This window comes from Poecilia mexicana, unplaced genomic scaffold, assembly GCF_051168715.1.
Source record: "Poecilia mexicana isolate PSO_F unplaced genomic scaffold, ASM5116871v1 scaffold_3, whole genome shotgun sequence".
NCBI classification, from domain to species: domain Eukaryota; kingdom Metazoa; phylum Chordata; class Actinopteri; order Cyprinodontiformes; family Poeciliidae; genus Poecilia; species Poecilia mexicana.
This window is the reverse complement of record NW_028263372.1, coordinates 29,678,083-29,698,292: the sequence shown is the minus strand read 5'-3', so window position 1 is coordinate 29,698,292 and position 20,210 is coordinate 29,678,083. Positions and strand designations below refer to the sequence as shown.

At 41.3% G+C, this 20,210-nt stretch overlaps 1 protein-coding gene across 9 annotated transcripts in view; it reads left to right on the top strand.

Annotated features, from left to right (window-relative positions):
- The window catches only part of chd9 (chromodomain helicase DNA binding protein 9), an 87,235-nt gene extending 67,042 nt beyond the window's left edge, over nucleotides 1-20,193 (top strand). For 6 of the 9 annotated variants that reach the window (XM_014985236.2, XM_014985233.2, XM_088004407.1 and 3 more), the window contains 20 exons: nucleotides 413-523; nucleotides 635-831; nucleotides 1,528-1,727; nucleotides 1,830-1,989; nucleotides 5,645-5,734; nucleotides 6,765-6,868; nucleotides 7,139-7,256; nucleotides 7,344-7,401; nucleotides 8,705-8,753; nucleotides 8,921-9,173; nucleotides 9,298-9,503; nucleotides 10,145-11,023; nucleotides 11,644-11,813; nucleotides 12,623-12,853; nucleotides 13,788-13,965; nucleotides 14,297-14,445; nucleotides 14,566-14,787; nucleotides 14,900-15,049; nucleotides 15,370-15,474; nucleotides 16,669-20,193. In XM_014985236.2, coding sequence (XP_014840722.2) covers nucleotides 413-523; nucleotides 635-831; nucleotides 1,528-1,727; nucleotides 1,830-1,989; nucleotides 5,645-5,734; nucleotides 6,765-6,868; nucleotides 7,139-7,256; nucleotides 7,344-7,401; nucleotides 8,705-8,753; nucleotides 8,921-9,173; nucleotides 9,298-9,503; nucleotides 10,145-11,023; nucleotides 11,644-11,813; nucleotides 12,623-12,853; nucleotides 13,788-13,965; nucleotides 14,297-14,445; nucleotides 14,566-14,787; nucleotides 14,900-15,049; nucleotides 15,370-15,474; nucleotides 16,669-17,670 — 4,632 coding nt within the window. In that variant the 3' untranslated portion in view covers nucleotides 17,671-20,193. The remainder of the gene's footprint in view (nucleotides 1-412; nucleotides 524-634; nucleotides 832-1,527; nucleotides 1,728-1,829; nucleotides 1,990-5,644; nucleotides 5,735-6,764; nucleotides 6,869-7,138; nucleotides 7,257-7,343; nucleotides 7,402-8,704; nucleotides 8,754-8,920; nucleotides 9,174-9,297; nucleotides 9,504-10,144; nucleotides 11,024-11,643; nucleotides 11,814-12,622; nucleotides 12,854-13,787; nucleotides 13,966-14,296; nucleotides 14,446-14,565; nucleotides 14,788-14,899; nucleotides 15,050-15,369; nucleotides 15,475-16,668) is intronic. The other 3 variants (XM_014985238.2, XM_014985237.2, XM_014985235.2) reach the window with 3 other exon arrangements.
- Nucleotides 20,194-20,210: the final 17 nt, after the last annotated feature.

Sequence of the window (20,210 nt, the reverse complement as noted above, 5' to 3'; positions counted from 1 at the left end):
TGTCATTTAAGACTGACTCCACATTTGACCAATACTGATTTCTTGTTATTGTTTTTTTATTCTAAGAATTTAAGCATAAGACAAAAAATGTGATGCAAGTTCTATGATAGAGGGAGTAATTTGCAATCCAACAGAAAGTTGAGAAATTACAAAACCATTTATGCAAAAAAGTGAATCAAAGTTAATGCTGTAAAGACCAAAGATGGTAGTTGTGGTTAGTCGTAATGCATTTAGTAAATCTGAAGATATCACATTTTTCTGTTGACCTGCCTATCACTGATAAATTGACTGATTGACTGGTGCACTTCTAGTCATACTCACTCCCAATTCTTGTATAATTTGCCAGATTTTCATCCTGAATCAGCAATAAATCTGAAAAGTATGTTCAAATTAACTTTGCTTGTGCCTTCAGGCCAGTTTTGTAGCATCTGGAAACCGCACAGACATCTCTCTGGATGACCCTAATTTCTGGGACAAGTGGGCCAAGAAAGCTGACATTGATATGGATATGGTCAATGGCAGAGTAAGTGCTGCACTACAATGCAGATTTAATAAAGATGAGCCTTTACTTGGACAGTGTTGAGTAAACCTAGAAGGTGGATTTCCTGAAAACTTGTCGTCCTCTCCACCACAGAACAGCTTAGTGATCGACACTCCTCGTGTAAGAAAGCAGACGAGACCTTTCAGTGCCACCAAAGACGAGTTGGCAGAGCTGTCAGAGGGTGAAAGTGACAGCGATGAGACCAAGCCCAAGCTCAGAAGAAACGATCGCCTCAACAGTTACGGCCGCACGGAGTGCTTCAGAGTGGAGAAGAATTTGCTTGTATATGGGTGAGTTCAACACAAGGGTTTGATTAGGTTCTTTGATATTCACTGGCATTTCTGTTGATCTGATGCCTACAAAAACACGGTGAGCTAATGTCTTTGGCCAGGAGATAACATGACTCCCAAAACCATTTGCACTTTCACACTGGATATTAAGAACCTTTCTCATTCTCTCTCTAAACTCTGGAAACTTGATTTCTAAATAAAATAAAAGAGTTTTTCACCTGAAAATAAGTGAGATGACAAAGATGTTTGGCGGCTCTACTCCAGGTTTTCACCTGAATCAAACTTTATCAAACTCTTGAATGGACTTTGTTACAGAATATCCTCAAAGCTGAGGTTACCCTTTTGAGTGTACCCTCTTTTCTACCACAGTTTTACCTTTCACTTAATTTTCCATTAAAATGCTCAGATTAATCACTCTGTAAATGGAATGTAGTATTTTTTTTATTTTAAGTCAGCAGTTCTAACAGGTTTTCTTTGGCTGTAGGCCACATTCAGCAAAATTAAGAGAAATAAACACTCAACCTGTATTACTCGATCTGTAGCAAATATAATAAGTTACACTTCCATTATTCAGTTATTGCAATACATGATATTTTCTATTACATATTTTACATAAATTGAATTTCCCACCAGAACAGTTTGACTTAAGAAACGTTTTCATTTTCAAAATGTTTTTCTGGCTTTTTATTTTTCCAGATGGGGTCGATGGAAAGACATCCTCAACCACGGTCGCTTTAAGAAGCAGCTGACTGAGTGGGACGTGGAGTCCATCTGCAGAGCCCTTCTAGCTTACTGCCTGGTCCATTATCGGGGCGATGACAAAATAAAGAGCTTCATGTGGGACCTCATAGCGCCGACTGAAGACGGGCGCACCAAGGAGCTGCAGAATCACCTCGGTGAGTGTTTTCCGTTTAATTTTATTAACTGATCTTATCCTAAAACTAAACCTTTTACCCCTCATTGGAGCACAAAATGATTTCTCCTTTTTCTCCCTCTAGGCCTGTCTGCCCCAGTACCTAGGGGCAGAAAAGGCAAAAAGATGAAGACCCAAACTAGCTCTTTTGACATCCACAAAGCTGAGTGGCTCCGGAAACACAACCCTGAGCACATGCTGCAGGACGACGGCTACAAGAAGCATCTGAAACATCATTGCAACAAGTAGGTGTTACGTTGCGCTGCAAGCTTTTATAAATATTTTACATACAACTTTGTAGAAATTTTAATATTTTATCCAACTAAGTGTACTCTGACACATTTGATTCTTTGTAATAGTCGTAGAGTGGCTAAGCCTTTATCTTCATCGATGAAAGAGTTTTGATGTTTTGTAGCAGACAACTCATTTTGTCTCATTCTCCCTTCTGGGTGAGAAAGTGTTTATTCTTCATGTTTAAGCCTTTAAGTCATTATAGTAACTAGCAGGTGGTGATTATTCTCTCCTAACTGCGATTGTCTCCATTTATTTCTAATAGAATGGAGGCTAAGTGAATAAAAATACAATTTGCATGTGGCTCAGATTTTAACGGGGGCACTGCCAAGCCACAGTAATTAGGAAGCACTCCAACTTCTGCTGGAGCTGACAGCTTACTGATTGATTAACAAACGTGGATAGCATCAAAAATAGCGGCCCTGTTAGAATCTTATTAAACTCCAGACCAGCTAATGGCCATCATAGATCTTTCTTATTTTAAGCAAGAGGTGAGAAGTTGGCTATTATTGAAACGTTTGTTTGACATATAAAAGCTAAATAAAGTGTCGCTTCTCTTCTGGATGGATTCATTCGCCCAGTGAGCTTTGGGTGCAGAGCTCTGCAGCTTCCATAGAAAGTTCTCCATTGTGTCTTTGTCCAGTAGTGCTGAATCTCGTGATTGTGTGATGTGTGACATGCCGGGCAGGCAGTTGGGGACACACGCTCTGCAGAGTTTGCTGACTTGTGCATTCTCAGTCGGAGGACCTGGAATGTGACTGGTGGTCTGGGGGTGAAGGGTTCGCTGGTGTCCTCAGCAGGGGCGGCAGGTTTACAAAAGCACATGACTCCTGTGTGGCAAAAAACTATATATAATGTATTTCTTTCTGATAATTTAAAATAAATGAACATCAAGATCATACCTGGAATCACAAAGCAGATCTTTTACAGCACTTTTAAAAAAATCTGATTCCTAAATTTACCAAAAAAGACAGAAAACTTGTTCAATTTTCTTTTATGTTGGACGCTAAAACGACATCTGAACATGAAGGATTTCATACATGCCTCTTTTGTCAGACGTGCTTGTCTTATTTGTTTTGGAAAGGCTGCTTACAGCTGTGTAGAGTTCCTCTGCAGCCTCTCAGGATGAACTGTGTCTCCCAGACGCCACCCACTAACAAAGGCTTGAGAGAGACTTGATGAAGGGCTACACTGACAGGCAGAGGAAGAGGCAGCTGGTCCTGGGCGGCTCCAGTCAACACCGAAAGGGGGAGGGAGCCATTCAGTTCAGCTCTGAACTAACAGAGATAGCTCTCCATAGTGGATGCCACTAACGTTTGCCGAGAAACACTGTTGGACCTTGGACATTGGCAAACTTGAGTGTATTTTATTGGGATTTTATGTGACAGACAAGCACTTGATTGAAGTAGAAAGGAAATTATTTATGGGAATTTTTTTTTTTTTTTTTTTTTTTTACAAATAAATGCCTTAAAAAGTTGTACTTATCCTTCTTTACAGTGATACCCCATTATAAATTATTACACATTCAATTGCTGTTAGAAGTCACCTAGGAAGGAAAAGGAGTAATTTTATTTCAGTATAAATGCAGCTGCTCTATGAAGGACTCAGAAGTTTGTAATGAATAGTTTCCACTAAGTGATACAGAATGTTTTGGCGAGGTTTGCTGTGCTGTCTCATGTTTTCCATCACCAGAGGGACTTTACCTGGGTAGGCGGTAAAGTCCCAAACGCCTAACAAAATGTGAAAAAAAGTTCAAGACCGTCAAAAGCAGACTTGGGTTATAAAACGGTATCCACATTCTGTACATTTCATAGTCGCGGTGTTGACTCCGTCAGCTGAAAATGAGTCAGAGTGGGTAATCGAAGTCTAAATGAGAAAATCAGCCAAGAGGCCCATAGTTACTCTTGTGGAGCTGCAGATATCCACAGCTTATATGGGAGAATCAGTCAACAGGGAAACTATTTGTTGTGCCCGTCCACAAACATGGCTTTTATGGATATGGCTGTTGTTAATAAAAACAGTTTAAAGATCATCACTCCCATGTCCCATTCTTGCACATAGTAAAATGTGCAAGAATGGGCTCTTGTCCAATAACACCAAAATAAAAAGATTTTCTGAGCTACATGTAAATGCTGCGTGTGAAGGCGAATTAACACTTCACTTAACCCTGTACACACCATTCCCATGGTGAAGCATGGTGGTGGCATCATCATGCTGTGGGGATTCTTTTCTAGATCATGGACAGGGAAGCTGGTCTGAGTTGATGGTAGGGTGGATGGAGCTGAATACTGGGACAAAACCTGAGAAGCAAGTCCAATTAAGAAATGTGACAAGATTTGAAAAACGTTTCAGCTTGAGCTGTTTTTATTTTAATCTGACTGAGATAGTTTGCTAAATTTTAGTCTTGAATTTCTACAGATGTTTGCACTGTATGTGAAGTCGGCATTGCAGAAATAACTAGTGGGAGGAATACTCTTCTCTAAAGCAGACCACTGCCTACGCCTTCCCTCTCTTCACTTGTTCTCACTAACTCAGCTCTGTGATTACCTCTCTTAGAGGTTTACCAGAGGGTTCACTTCATCCCTGCCATGCCACTTCGACCTAACAAGGAGGAGTCTAGTTTTTCTTCATGGCTTTACTGTGCAAAACAAAGTTTACAGTGTTTTTGAAAGAAGTCTGGGTAGAGCCTTAATATTTACCCTAATAAATGCAACAGGATCAGAAATAAAAGTTTAAAAGGTTCTTTTGACTACTGATTTGTATTTCTGCTTTCTGTTGTCCAGAAAATATTTAAAATGTTCCTTTACATACAAGTTGTCACTGATTTTCTTAAAAATGTTCTTTACACATATACGCTCCAACAAAATTTAAATGCTTGCACATAGGAAGGATTAAAACTTCATTGGCATTCTAAAAAAAAATAGTTTTTACAATTTATGAAATCTCAACATCACATTTTCCCAAAAGACATCAAGATGGACTTTAAAATCATCTTTAAGTGGTCATTTATTTATTTTTTTTGCATCTGGAAAAAACCCTCTCATATCATGCCAGCTTTATAATGTAGATTGGCACTCCACAGTTCCCACCACTTCAGCGCGTCTCCACTCCAAGCTGACGTCTGTGATGTGCGATCATGCATTATAGAGCTAATGTCTCCCCTGTGAGTCACGCTGTCTCTGGCTTGTCAGCCTTAACTTCCCAGCCTTCCTCTCCACAAGACAGCTGCAGAGAGATGCTGCTGTTTTACGATGTTGTCTCAACTGTTTCACCACGTCAATTGATCACACTGTTTTCTTATTCAGTGTTGCTTAGACGCTTAAATTTTACCTGATCAGATAGGGGAGTAATGTATGGCAGCTTCATAAAAAAATCAGGGAGAAATTCAGATGCATTTTTGATTTGAATGTGGGAGTACAGCAGTAAAATTGCTGGACTGTGACTGTACAGTACAAGCTTTGGATTACAGCTCGATTGTCACACATTTCCCTCATTTGCATTGTATTTAGCAGGTGTCTGTGTGTGCGAGTGGGTGTGCTGGACCTGCTTTCTCAGCGTTTTGTGGATGGACGGGGCTTTGTTGTGACCAGCCGGGTTTTCTCTCCGCAGGGTGCTGCTCCGGGTCAGAATGCTCTACTACCTGAAACAAGAGGTGATAGGAAGTCAGGCCCAGACGGTGCTAGACGGCGGGGACTCCAGGTGAGCTCATCTTCAGCATATTCAGATGTCCAGCTCAGATGCCTCCTCTCAAATAAATTATCTCTCACTGAACTTTGTGTGGGACTTTTAAAAACAAATTTATATACGAAAGAAGCAGAAACTGTCCTAAATCACAGCACTGCTAGTTAACTTTACACACAAAGCTGAAGTTTAAGAGGTCAGATGGACTGTTTAGATTTCATATATTTACAAAGATGACAGTAAAGTTGATTAAAGCCAACAGTTTTAGTTTGAAGAAGCCTTAATGTTGAAATAGTTTTTTCTCTCTGGGTTGGACATGTGTGCATTTGCATCTGATATCAACTGGTTGAAGGTAGAAACACATTCATAATATTCTTAGTAGTGGATGCACAGCACCCCCTGCTGGTGAAATTAGTTTGGATGTGTTCAACATTGAAGTGGGCTTTTTGAAACCACAGTTGGCTGTAAAAAGTAGGAATTGAGGCTTATTTTGTGTTGTGGGATTAATAATAAATCTCTGCAATGGGTTAGTCGTTTTATCAGCAGCAAATTGAGGCAACATCATAAAAACGACTTAAGTTCTGAACAACTTAACAAAAAATCTGCACTTAAGTAAAAATCAGCATTTCAACAAAATTGCATAGAAAAAGTTAAACCACCACAGATTCATTACATAAAAATTTTAACCGATTGTTTTTGTTAATTCCAATTCATGTCAGAAAATTAGACAATTAAATATGACTTGACAGTTGTTCTCAGACAAAAAGGGGCAATTTCCATATAAAGGATGAGAGCTGACTGTTCAGAGAATATTGGTAATCAAAGTAGCAGTGTCTGGAGGAAGAGCAGCGAGACACAGAATCCAGTCTGCTTAAGGTCCAGTGTGAGGTTTTATAGTCGCTGCTAGTGTCGGTCTATAGGTTTCCCCCACTTATTACTCTGTGTGTAATAGTTTAAAAGATATTAAAATGTATTAAAATGCACTAGTTTGTGTTTGTTTCTCTATGTGGATAGTTTTCCAACATCTTCCTCTCCTTATATCACACAGTGAGGTAAAGATCTGGGTGCCGGATCCGGACCACTCAGAGTTGCCAGCCCTTTGGTGGGATGCAGTCGCCGATAAATGTCTGCTGCTTGGTGTCTTTAAGCACGGTGAGAAACTGAATAGAACTCAACAGGGAATACTATTTATGAAAATGAAAATCCTCTAACTTATTTACCAAAATTTTGCAAGAATTAGCGTTGTAGGACACGAACTCATCTACATAAGTCAAATAAATTTGCTTTATATCCAAAACTGGATTTCTTTAATACCAGTGGGAAATTAGACAGCTTGTGTGTATTTCCTGATCGCTTATCCACATGTTTCCATGCATTATCTTTTGCTAAATTTGGTGTGTTTGTCTTTCTGCACGCTTCCAGGGTATGAGAAGTACAACACTATTCGTGCAGACCCAACTCTGTGCTTCTTAGACCGCGTCGGGCGACCGGATGAGAAGGCCATCGCTGCAGAGCAGAGAGGCAATGACTTCATGGATGGGTGAGCAGACACACCGCACCAACATGTGCTCTGCTTGTACCCTGTTTCTTAAAACCTCCATGATCTGCAACAATAATCTGAATGCAGGGATGTGGATGATCCAGAGTACAAGCCTGCTCCAGCTCTTCTGAAAGACGACATGGAGGTAAGTCTACAAAATGTACGAATTAAAAGGTCATGTCAACTTTGTAACATTTCTACTAATTAGAAAGATTAAGAAAACTTTACATCCTACTTTTTGACAATTTTATGATTATTTGTCATCCCTTCATTCTCGGTAAAATGTGAGCTTTTAGCTTTTTATTTAAGCTGTGGTATCAGAACATGGTATGTTTGACTTGAAAGTAATAGTTGTCATTATTACTACAGCTATTCAGGCTGTGGTGTGTAATTTCTAATTAGAAAGTGGGAATTGTGTCAAGAAACTTCCATAAAGATTTAACAATTAGCTTTTGCTGTATTTCTAAGAGGCACACCGAATATTTTTGATGAAAGGGTCGTGTATCTCATGACAAGGCCATGAGGATTTAAGAAGAGGTTGAGATTAGATTCTGTTTAGAAATTACCACCACTTCTAAGATTAAACCCACAAGCAAGTGCGTCCTGCACCGCCACCTTCTGGCTTCACTGCACAGTCTGGTTTATTCAGTCTTAGCAGCTAATATCTTTAATCTTTTCAAATATTGTCATATTTGCTCTGTTAAAGCATGGCAACTAATTAGGTTTCCAGGTAAAGTGGGTTATTAAAATGCAACTTGTAAACAACATGTTGGGCTTGGGCCAATATGAAATATTCTTAGTAAGATAACATTGGGTAAATGTAATTTTTCAAAAATATTTTAATAAAATGTGAAATTGTCTTTTTATATATATATATATATATATATATATATATATATATATATATATATATATATATATATATATATATATATATATAGCATGTATTTATTATCTTTTTAGACATGGACTGAAGCAGTACTAAATTTAGCATTAATTTTCAGCTGAATATATGTTTTGCTGTTGAGTAACGCTGGGAGTTTAACAAGCTGGTATCAGCCGGTTAATTAGCTCAGCTATCTGCTCTGGTAGAGCCAGCAGTTGAATCCCAAGCAGACATCCTGTTTGGTGATTGCCAGCTGCTGTTTTAAATATTTTAAGCACTTGTTTGTGTTGTAAGCCAGTGAAACTTGACAACATTCATAAATGCATCAACATATGTTTTAGAGGGAAAAAAAATCCTTGATCCATGTTGGGGCCATTTGCTTTGAAGCCTAAATGTGGATAATCAAACCCCTTCATTTTCTGTTGGTTTGAAATTTTTATTTATTTCTTTTACTGTTTTCATTAAAAGTTACCAGTTCCTGACAAGTGCAGACGTGTGGTAATAACATGTTTACTTCTTTTAAAGTCAGTTGTGTCTAAAATGAGAGTTTGTCGTCCCGCAGGATGACGCCTCTTCCCCTGGAGATTTGGTCGTCTCTGATAATGCTGGAGGTGGGTATTAAATCTTCTCAATCCTGAGTGGAATTATCACGATTTATTAAAGGCAAAGCCTTTCTACACAGGACAGATCTCAAAGTTTGAAGCAGCAAAGCAACCCACTTCTATTTTTATGGCTAAAAATAGGATTCTGTCTCTATAATTTTTGTTGCTACAACCAGACGCACCTCCAGTGATGGAAGGCCAGACTTCCTACTGGCCCTCTCCCTCAGTGTTGACAGCCAGACTGAGACGACTGATCACGGCGTCTCAGCGCTACACCAAGAGCCGGCAGATCCTACACATCCACCAGACTCAGTCCCAGTCTCAACCCCAGCAGGCCATGATGCTCTCTGCTCCCATCTGCCCGCTGCCCCCCGCACTCAAAGACACACTCAACCCCAAGATGGCTGCAAAGATTGAACGCCAACAGAGGTCAGGAAGCAAATGAAATGCATGAAAACTGAAATATTTACAAAAACAGAAATCCAAGTCTCATGTTATGCTTTTTGTAACAAGGATTCTCATTTAATTATTTATCTAAATGCCCTGATTGCAGGTGGACCAGGCGAGAAGAGGCCGATTTTTATCGGGTTGTGTCCACTTTTGGTGTCGTTTTTGACCCAAGCCTCGGGCGATTTGACTGGACCAAGTTCAGGGCCATGGCCCGGCTGCACAAGAAAACGGACGAGAGCCTCCAGAAGTACCTCTGCGCCTTCACTGCTATGTGTAGACGAGTGTGTCGCCTGCCACCCAAAGATGGAGGTCAGAATCGTATTTGCATACAAACATGTATGACTTGCTTTTGATTTAGCCTTCTTATGACTGTGAATGATCAAATTAAGTAATGAAAACTGGGAATTATCTGAATCTATAACGACACACTATTTATGTTTGATGTTGCTTTAAATATTATACAAGTTTATTTTTTCTATTGTTTCTTTTCTTTGAAAACTATTCTAGTTTCTAGCATAAACTGGCTCATAATAAGTAATAAATTCATAATATCAAGCTTTAATTTCTTAGTAAGCTAATTAAGCAACAAAATATTCTAACTGAAAAACCTTTTGGTTAGAAAAAGTATCTTGTCAGAAAAGAAACAAAGCATTAATGCTCTTAATTCTATTTAAGTTTACTTAGATTTAAGTTTTTGCGGTGTACTTAGTTTATTTTTTACAAACTTGAAGAAGACCAGCAGAGATATGCGTCACGCTCCTCATCTGTATGAGACTGTTTAGGAGAGAAGTCTGTGGTAAACAAGTTGCGCCGCCAGTTCAGAGGTAGCCTGGTGATGAGGTTAATCATTAGCCGAAAGGCAAACAGTGTGACGCTTATGCTGTAGCCACAAACAAGCCTTTTGGGTTGTACCTTTAGAGCAAAACCGTCATTTCCTCCTTTTGTTCCAGACTCTGCGGCAGATCCATCCCTGACCATCCAGCCAATCACAGAAGAGCGAGCCTCTCGTACCCTGTACAGAGTAGAGCTGCTTCGCCAGGTCAGGGAACAAGTCCTCAGACATCCACTGCTGTTTGAACGTCTGTCCCTGTGCCAGATGAGCTCCGACTTACCCGTGTGGTGGGAGGCCGGAACTCACGACCGCGACCTGCTGATCGGCGCCGCAAAGCACGGCGTCAGTCGGACGGATTACCACATTCTGAGAGACCCCGACCTGTGCTTCATGGCAGCCCAACGCAACTACAGCCAGGTGAAAGCCGCACAGCAGCAGCAGCAACGCACAACAACCCCGCTCCTGCTCCCTCAGTACCAGGCTGCCGGACCGTTACCGACAGGCTCCCCGCTGCCCCCGCCCACCCAGAGAGACCCGGATCCCTGTGGGATTGTGCCTAAAGTGGAAGCAGCCTCAGAAGAAGAGGAGATTAAAGAAAGGCAGGGGGAGAGCTGGAGCCCCCCGCAGCCTCCAGCGACTCCGACAGGCCTGGAGGAGAAGCCCATTTCCGTGGCGAAGGACAGCGAGAGGCAGATGGTGGCAGCGCGCACCAAGCCGCTCACACCCAACTCCACAGAAAGGAAACCCAAGAAGGCGAGCAAAAGGGGCCGCAGGGAGGCCCGGCGAGGCGCCGAGTCCGATTCGGACGGTTCCTCCTCGAGCTCTTCGTCACGATCTTCTTCATCCTCTTCCTCATCTTCTTCCTCCTCCTCACATTCCGGGTCCAGCTCTTCCTCCTCCTCCTCATCTTGCTCCTCTGGCTCTTCGTCGTCATCGTCATCGTCCTCCTCCTCTTCTGATGACAGTGAAAGTGAGGGAGAGGAAGCAAAGAAGAAAGGTGAGTCGCACCGACTTTAAGGAAATAATTCTTCCTGGTTCTCAGTTCAGTTTTTTAGTTGTTTCTGTTTTTTTTTACTTCCATTAGGGTTTCTACTCCTTCTAAAAACAGTCAAGCACTGTTTTTGGGAATAATTTAAGGTTTTTTGGTGTCTGGAAAATAAACCGTTTGAAAAACCTCCAGATTGTTCAGTCAAATTTGACAGCCACTTTAACTCCAGTAAAGCCCGTTACCTACTCGAGCATGTTTTGTCGGCTCACTTAAGCTGTACAATGGCTGCTGGAAAAAACAAATGTTTTGTTGACTTACCATTCAGAAACCACACGACATTCCTGTTGGTTGTGCTGGAGGCTGTACTTTTGCTTTTCAAAGATGTATGTTTCTATAATTTTGTATCTGTTTGCAGGCATTTTCACCTGCAAGTGGATTTAAAGTAACAAGAGACCCTAAAACAGTTAATTCTGAAAGGAGCTCAGAATAGGCAGAACTGACCAGATGGAAATCCTAAATTCTAAGAATAATTTTGCGCAAGAAACTGAATGAACGTGTTTTGAATAGCTCATAAACCTACCCTAACCTGTTGAGTTGGATTTTTATTGTATTTTTTTTTTTTTTCACAGTGCCTGTAACAACAAGTGTTAAGGGTTTCGATGAGGACAGCGTGGCCTCCCTCAGCACCACACAGGACGAAATGCAAGACTCACACGTGTCTGAGAATGGAGTCACAAACAACTCCTCCCATCCTTTCCAGGGTGGAGGCTACATGCTGGCTGCGTCATACTGGCCCAAGGTAAATAACTCCTGTTTTCTTTGCAGTCTAGAGTTAACTACAGATGAAGGTTTGCATTTGAGGTAATGCTTAAGACACTGGTCACTTGCAGAGCTATTCAAGCATGGATGCTAGGGCTGGGTGATAAATCGATTTGATCGATTAATCAAATTTTTGGTGATTGGAAGAATTATAATAAGAAATGTAGAGCATTTTATGAAGAGTTACAGATAATAATTAATAGAAATACTTAATCTTTTAACATCAGCATGAAGTTATCATCAGTAGCAGGACTTTGAAATGATCATTCAAACAATTGTCTATTTTGAAGATCTACATGAGCTGAGCTGCTCACACCAGATCCTGATAACTAAGCATTTCCCCCCATTAAAACAACTTTTTTCTTGTAATGTTATGATTTTTTTTTCAAGTCAAATTGTCAGTTTTCTGCAAATATTATTATTACATCCTTGTAATTAAACAAAAATTCACCTTGTACAGAAGCGATGATTGAAATAAGATGCTTTTTGAAAATATTTTCTGTCATTTGTAACTAGTTTTTTCAAAAAGAAAGCAAGTAAAAAGAAAAATAGATTCAAATTTGAGATTTTATTTTTAAGCCACATTGCCCATGTTGAATGAATACTACTTGTTGAGCTTATCAGATATTAGAGTTTCTAACTTTACTAAATGCTATCTCCCATTGCAGAGTTATTTTATTTTGATACTAATCTCTCATACTGCCTAACATAACTGCTTGGGTTTAGGTGCCACGGGTTGAGTTTTTTATTATTATTATTATTAATAATTTTGTATGTTGATTTGACTAGGACCGTGTGATAATCAACCGTCTGGACAGCATCTGCCAGGCTGTGCTCAAGGGCAAGTGGCCTGGCCACCGTCGGGTCTACGAGCCCGGCAGCACAGTCGCCTCCTTCTACACCACCAAACTCCTGGACAACGCCAACAGCCTGTGCGAGGACCCCTCTGCCTCTCCACAGGGGTCAAAGGTGACCAAGCATGTTGCAGAAAACAAGGAGTTCTCAGTAAAGCTCAATGATGTATGTTTGATTTCTCAATTCCTCGCTCCATCCCCCTCCCTCCGCTTCAGCCCTAACTGTAGGACCCCTGCCTCTTCTCTGCCATGACCGCTGTTAGCTGCCGCGTTCAGCATGTCTCTTCGCTCTCCGTCGGCCTGCTTTCCTTTGAGGATGATTAGCAGTTTGCACTGCCTGGCAGGAGGAGAGATTAATTTAATAACAGCCTTCCCCTCTTTTCCCACACACTCTATTTGAATTGGGCTCTCAGGCTGTGATTACACGAACACAAATCATTCAGTCATGAGCGTATGATAAGCTTCTGTTTGAAGCCTCTCTGCTCTGAAGGGGTCTTGGCTGTAATCTGACTGGAATGGGAACTTCTGCCGCTGGTGGTTTTGTCTAATATGCTTGTTGGCAACATGGCTATAACCTAAGCAGGAATCATATTTGCTTGTATTTCTTTTTCTGATGCCGCTTTTTGATAAAGACTCCAAAAACAGTGTGGTTTTTCATTTCATAGCTGCTTTTTACCTTTAAATTGGAACATTATATGCTGACAACAGCTATCTCTATGGCATGGCTTCTAAGCACAGTCCAGGCTACAAATAGACTTCACCCACTGCCCTGCTCAGCACTACCCACTGTGTGTTCATGTGTCCCACCACTACTAACAAACAACAACCTGAACAGTGTTTTCTGTAATTGTTTGATAAAATGTGTCTTTAAATTTTGATAGAGTAGATTTGAAACTTTTAAAAGCTAAGGAAAGAGGAATAAAATTGGATACAATTTGTTTTTTGGTGAATAAATCAAATAGTCAAAACGAGAACATCCTAATGTGATCTCTGATGAATTAAAGGTCATAGATGAACCTTCTAGGTATTTAATTTTCATTTTTATTCCATGAGTTTGCCTTTCCTCGAGTCGTCTCTCACGATCCTGTCTGTGTGTGTAGCAGGAAGGAGGTCTGAAGCTGACCTTCCAGAAGCAGGGCTTGCCTATAAAGAGGCCCCTAGAGTCTGAGGAGGGCCCCCAGGCCCAGCAACAGTATCTGGCCCGGCTTCATGAGCTGCAGAGCGCTTCGGACACAGGCCTGGCAGACATAACCAAACCTCAAAGCTCTTTCCAGACTGGTATGATGTTTTTTGTTTGTTTGGGGTTTTTTTAAGTTGCAGGATAAGCTGGATATGTTCAGTGTTTGTGTTCTTCATCTGCCACTAGATGGCAGCATGTATGGAAGCTTTTTAGCACCAAAATCATGTTTTTTCTGTGCACTTCTTCCTGTTAACAAATTGCTGTATTTAATTATATTAGTAGAAAGTTTGGTGGAAGGGTAAAACACCAAACTTAAATAGCAGTTTTGTAATTTATAATAAAACTGAGGCAAAACTTTTGAAGCATCTAAAAATACCAATTTAATTTATTTCAATATGCACGATGACAAACATGGTGCCTTTTCTTCAGTAATTCCGGGTGTTAGTGGTCAGATGAGGTTGAACGGAGTAATGGACGGCCAGCCAGTGGTTAAGAAGCGACGAGGGAGAAGGAAGAATGTAGAAGGAATGGAGCTGCTCTTCATGAACAGGAATAAATTATCTGCTACTCCTGACCCGGTAAAATTTCTTAATGTCTCTTGTTAATATTCTGCAAATTGAACTAAAAAAATCCTGCAAAGCACTGTGCATGAGGTAAACATTAAATAAAATCAGCATCATGTTCATATGTCTGTGAAGGTGGCTCCAGGATGGGGTGGAATCGGCCAGGTGGGCATCGCAGGAGCTGCTGCACAAATGAACTCCAGTCAGATCCCTGCAGACACAGACACCAGGATCCCCGTCATCAACCTGAAGGACGGCACCCGACTGGCGGGCGACGACGCTCCCATGAGAAAAGACCTAGACCAGTGGCTTAGGGAACACCCAGGCTTTGTCGCAGATACAGGAGCTTTTATCCCGGTTAGTACTGGTTATTTTTATAATTTTCATCCCTTTCTGGGGCACTGAGTCACGTTGGAACGTACAGTTTACTAAAATGTTCTCAACAAGTTTGTTGTTGTTTTGTTTCCAGGGGGTCAATAAGATGCAGATGCAGTTCCACTTCCAAGATGGCCGACCCAAGCAGAAGCGGCACCGCTGCAGGAACCCTAACAAGATCGACGTCAACAGTCTAACGGGCGAGGAAAGGGTCCAGATCATAAACAGGAGAAATGCTCGCAAGGTGAGTTTGTGTCTGGATTTTGTTTTATCTTTTATTTAAAGTATGCACAATTTTCAGGTTAATACTTATTGTATTTTCTTCTATTTAGCTTCATCCATTACCCCATTAATTGAACAATCAGCTAACAAGTTCACCCCAACAGCATGATACTACCATCACCATGCTTCACTGTGTAGTGTTGTATAGGGGAGCTAAATGCATATCAATCACTTTGCAGATTTTTAATAGCAAAACATCTAAATACGTAGTTTTTCTGTGTGTAAATATCTGCTTTGGCTGTTGTGCAGACTGGTTCACATGGCTTGTTTTCTCTTGTGTAGATCGGTGGAGCTTTTGCTCCTCCTCTGAAGGATCTGTGCAGGTTCCTCCAGGAAAATCCAGAGTATGGGGTCCCACCTGAATGGGCTGACGTGGTTAAACAGTCGGTGAGTCATCGCAGTTTTCTCACAATTTGCAATAAGTCCTGCATTCATTAGTGTTTTCAATTGTTTAAGAAAAGCATTAATTTAAACTAGAAAATTTCTGAAGAAATTTAAACGGGGCCTGCCAAAGTGTGCCCATCGGTTGGAACCCAACTTTCTGATCTAAAAATTAGCATCGATGCTAGAGTAAGCTACAATGTACTCAATAGCATGTGGAAAGTCACAAGCATGTTGAGTAGCATGGACTTTCTCCGTTCAGTATGTTAAAATTAGTGTACAAGCTAAAATTTGCCAAAATGCTAATGTTAGCTAAATGCTGCTAGTGGCATGTGGGGTATCACTGGCACGTTGTCTTTTGAAATACTACTTATCTGCTTAGACACAACAAATTTAGAGTTGAGAAATTTTACAAAAGTAAAAATGAGATGTTTATTTTGTGGCACTTGGTTACCAGAAATTGCGCTCATCTCTTAGCAACAGATTAACAACGAATATTGTTATTCTTCAAAAAACATGAGATGTGATGCTCTTACTTTGGCACCCCAAAGTTGTTGCATGTTGAAGAGGATAAATTTTCATGAGTCGTATGGAACTTACTTTTTTTTTTTTTTTTTTTTTGCTTTTCTGCCATCTTATCTGTATTAGGTGGCGTCACTGTAGTTCTGACATTCTGCTCCGCCATCTCTGTAATTCTCTACATCTCTGCTCTCCTCCGTGTTCTATTTCTATGGTATTTAATCCTCTCTGAAAACTGTCATGTGTGAGTGAGACACAGAGGGGCAGACAGAATTCTTTCTATCTCCTTTTTGAGTGCAACTGACAGAAAACGGTGTCAGTTAGAATTTGTTTTGATTTGAATTTGGCTCGTTTTTCGCTACTTACTTCACCATGGTTATTTGAAATGCCAACAAAAGTAATAGCACCCCTTATGGGATCGTGCCTCACATTCTGGAATATATATTGTGAGGGGACACGCAGCAATATGAGCTGCATTAATGGTGAAAGGAAGCGCCAGTTATCTTGAGGTGTAGAATAATAGGTCCCTTCCAGGCATTGGATAGGAGAGCATTGAAATGCCTTGCAAAGCATTGCCATTGCTCTGTAAATAAGCTACATTTACATTCACATCCATGGTTGTAAGAAACTGAGCTTGTTTAATTTTCCTTCTAAGCCTGTGTATCATTTGTGTTTAACTAGGGTTATCTCCCTGAGAGCATGTTTGACCGGATCCTGACTGGACCCATCGTTCCCGAGGAGGTGAGCCGACGAGGACGCCGACCGAAGAATCCCCTGGCCAAGGCAGCGGTGGCTGCTGCGGCTGCAGCGGCACCCAGCTCTGCACCCTCCGCCCTGGGTTTAAATTCCCTACTGGCTAACGGTCTCCTCTCTGGCATGGACCTCGGCAGTCTGCAGGCCTTCCAGCAAAATCTCCAAAGTTTACAGTCCCTGCAGCTCACTGCAGGCCTCATGGGACTGCCGCCAGACGCCAGCAACCTGGCCGCGAGCAATCTCGCCGCCATGTTTCCCATGATGCTTTCTGGTATGGCCGGATTGCCAAACCTGCTTGGCATGAGCAGCATGCTTGGAAAGCCTACTCAGGAAGCTGCGGGAGGTTCCGAAGAGAAGACGAAGGGAACCGACAGCAGCGGAACGTGTGAGCCGTCTAATGCCCCCTCTAACACTTCGGAAACCAAAGGAGAAAGGACAGAGGACGTAAACACGACTCCTTCCTCCACTTCCAGTTCTGCTTCCTCTGCCACTGTCACACCAAGTGCTTCAGCTGCCTCTGCAGCCACCAGTCACCCACTCTCTCTTAACCCCTTGTTACTCTCCAGTATGCTTTACCCAGGGATGCTTCTCACTCCAGGCCTTAACCTTCCTGTGTCTGCCACACAGCTGCAGAGCTCAAACAGTGACCCTTCAACCCTTCCATCTGCTGCTGCTGCTCCTCTTCCTTCTGCTCCTGCAGCCTCCCAGTCCTCCCTGACTGAAGCCGAGCAGCCGTCAGGAAAGGAGGAAGAGGAGGAGGAAGAGGCGCCCGAGGAGGCTTTGGACGACGAGGAAGAGGATGACGAGGAATCTGCAGAACCGAGAGAAAACAGTGGCCCTGAAGGTTCAGCGAAAGCCGAGTCATCTTCGTCGGAGTCCGGGAGCTCTTCCTCATCCTCTGACGATTCAGACTCCAGTGACGAGGACTGAACCTACGAACAGAAAATGAAAAATTTATTTATGTATTGCCTAGAAATGTAGACATTTATTCACATATATATGGATTTTCCAGCACTTATGTTGCTATTTCTTTACGTGTAAATACAAGAACTAACTACGTTGTGTAAAAAAAGACTGTAAAAACCTTTAAAAAAAAAACTGACTTAAAGGAGCCAGAAAAAAATGTCCATGTCTGTTCACAAGGTACAGTCTTGTATTGAGACTTTTTGCATGTCAGACTTTGGTAGACTTTCTGAACTCTGTGAACTTGTACCACCTGATTATGTACAATTGCAACAGAAGAAAAGGCATTATTGTAATTATGTCAGGATTAATTTTATTAAAAAAAAAAAAGATGAAACTACATCAACTTGCTCATTGAGCAGTACTATTAATATATTTTGATTGTTTGGGGATGGGGGGTTGACACTTTTCAAACACTTTGGTTTCACTTGTAAAATAGCCAGTACATTTGCAGGTTTGTTGACACTTTGGCTTTGCAGATGGATGTTGGATAATGTCAGCAATAACCTGGGCAGCTAATGAATGTCACTGAAGCTGTAGATTCTCTCATCTGCCATGTTTCCACCCCCCAGTTCACAACTCATTCATCCTATCCCTTCCCTTCTTTTTTCTTATTCAGGTTAGACACAGGATTACATATTGAGTGTGAAATGTTGAATGTTCACAATCAGACATAATTTGACAGTAGAACATTTATTTGCCTACTCCCTAGGAGTGACACATTTTAGTTTGTAGTTCCTTAAATAAGGCACAAATATTCTCTTGTGTAACTGTTAGTTGACATGGTCGGCTATTGACAGAAATTCAGTTTCTACTGTGTGCCAAAAAAACTGCCCTTTTACCCTCAGATGTCCTGAAAGTGTTGTGGATATTATTCCTTAGATCTCATTATATTTGACTGCATCTTTACCTCAGCTTTGCTAAAAGAGTTGACTTCACTGTGCAGATGTACATATGCATGTCTCTCTGTTTCTCCTGGACTGTGTGCGAATGTGTGTCAGAAGCCAAGTTTCCCCATCTCCTCTGTGACTACGTTATGCCGTTTCTCCCTCCACGGCTCGGTAACTCCTGCTTCCAGAACTTTTCCAGTCTGAATGTTTTTGTGTTTATGGAGCTTCACTGGTTTTTGACTTGTGAACACCGCTTTACAAGTGTTCTTTTATCTTCAAACATGCCTCTTCAGGACTCTGAAGGAAGTTTAAAGTGTTGCATGACAGCCTGGGGTGTTAAAAATACAAGTGCCACAAGCACAACATGGATCAATCCTGTTTAAGACTGTATTGATTGTTCATTATAGCTGAGTATTAAAGTTAGCGTTGGGTGGGTTTGCTTCAGGAAGGGCTTGATCATTTCAATTTGCGTTGCTGGGAGTCTGCAGCTTTGTCTCATTTTTATCATTCACGAATCTGTTTTGCTGACAAACTGAGCTTCAGCTAGATGTAGAAGTGCCCTTATCCTGCACCTCATCCTCTCATAGCGCCGCTCACTCACCATGCTTGTGTGTTTCCTTCAGCTTTCCCCGCGCACATTCATTTTAGAGCTGTAACCAGGTTACACATAAACACTGGACTACACTCGAGCCGAAGTACCTTTTTGTAATCTTCTCTGGCACAACAGTGCTTGCTCTAGGACTGCTGTTACACCGTTGACTGTTAGATATTTCCAAGGAGAAGGGCCCCCTGGATAAACTGTTGAATTCCTAAGTATCTGTAGCACCTCTCTTTCTCTCTCTCTCCAGTGGGCTTAATGATGATGACAAAAAAAATAAATTTGCGAGGTCTGAACACAAAGACTGAAGACACGTCTGTTTTCTAATGTTGCTTTAAAGTGGTTTTCTTGTATGCCTGCTCTATATAGACCTCATCATGGTTTGCTTTCAATGCAATTTGCATTTTTTAATGATTACTAACAGTATGGTATTTTTCTATGTCTGAGCAAAACATACCACTGTCATTTTGTATATCTACACCTCTGCTCTGTTTTAACTGGTAGTGCCCTTATGCAAACACCCAGCCACTGCTCCGTCTGCTGTAAGCCACTGATCGAATGATTGTCGCCCCTCAGCGACGCCTCGGTGAATTGATTTGTGTGCTAGGGCTTGCAACAACAGAAGTGGGAACCCAAAAGGACTCAAATTGGAAGTGTTTGAGTTCATAATGTGGCTTGACGCAAGTAAACAGAGACCAATATGCAAGGGGAGTGACAAAACACTACTGCTGTAAAAGGAGGACACGATGAGCAAACGTGGGTTTTGTATTTTTGGCTCAAGCTTGAGACCGTAAAATGTCACCTTGGTCAGTTTGTCTTTATTTTTCTCATTGGAAAGTTGTAATTCTTGCAAGATGTGGTCTGTGTAGTCAAAATAATTATTGTAGTGCAGGAAAATGCGTCTTAAAGTAATTTGTAATTTATTGGATTACTTTCTATGAAGTTCTATAGAGGAAATTGAGGTTTAATTATTTTTATTAAACATATTCTTCTGACTATTCATCCCATGTGCCTGTGCT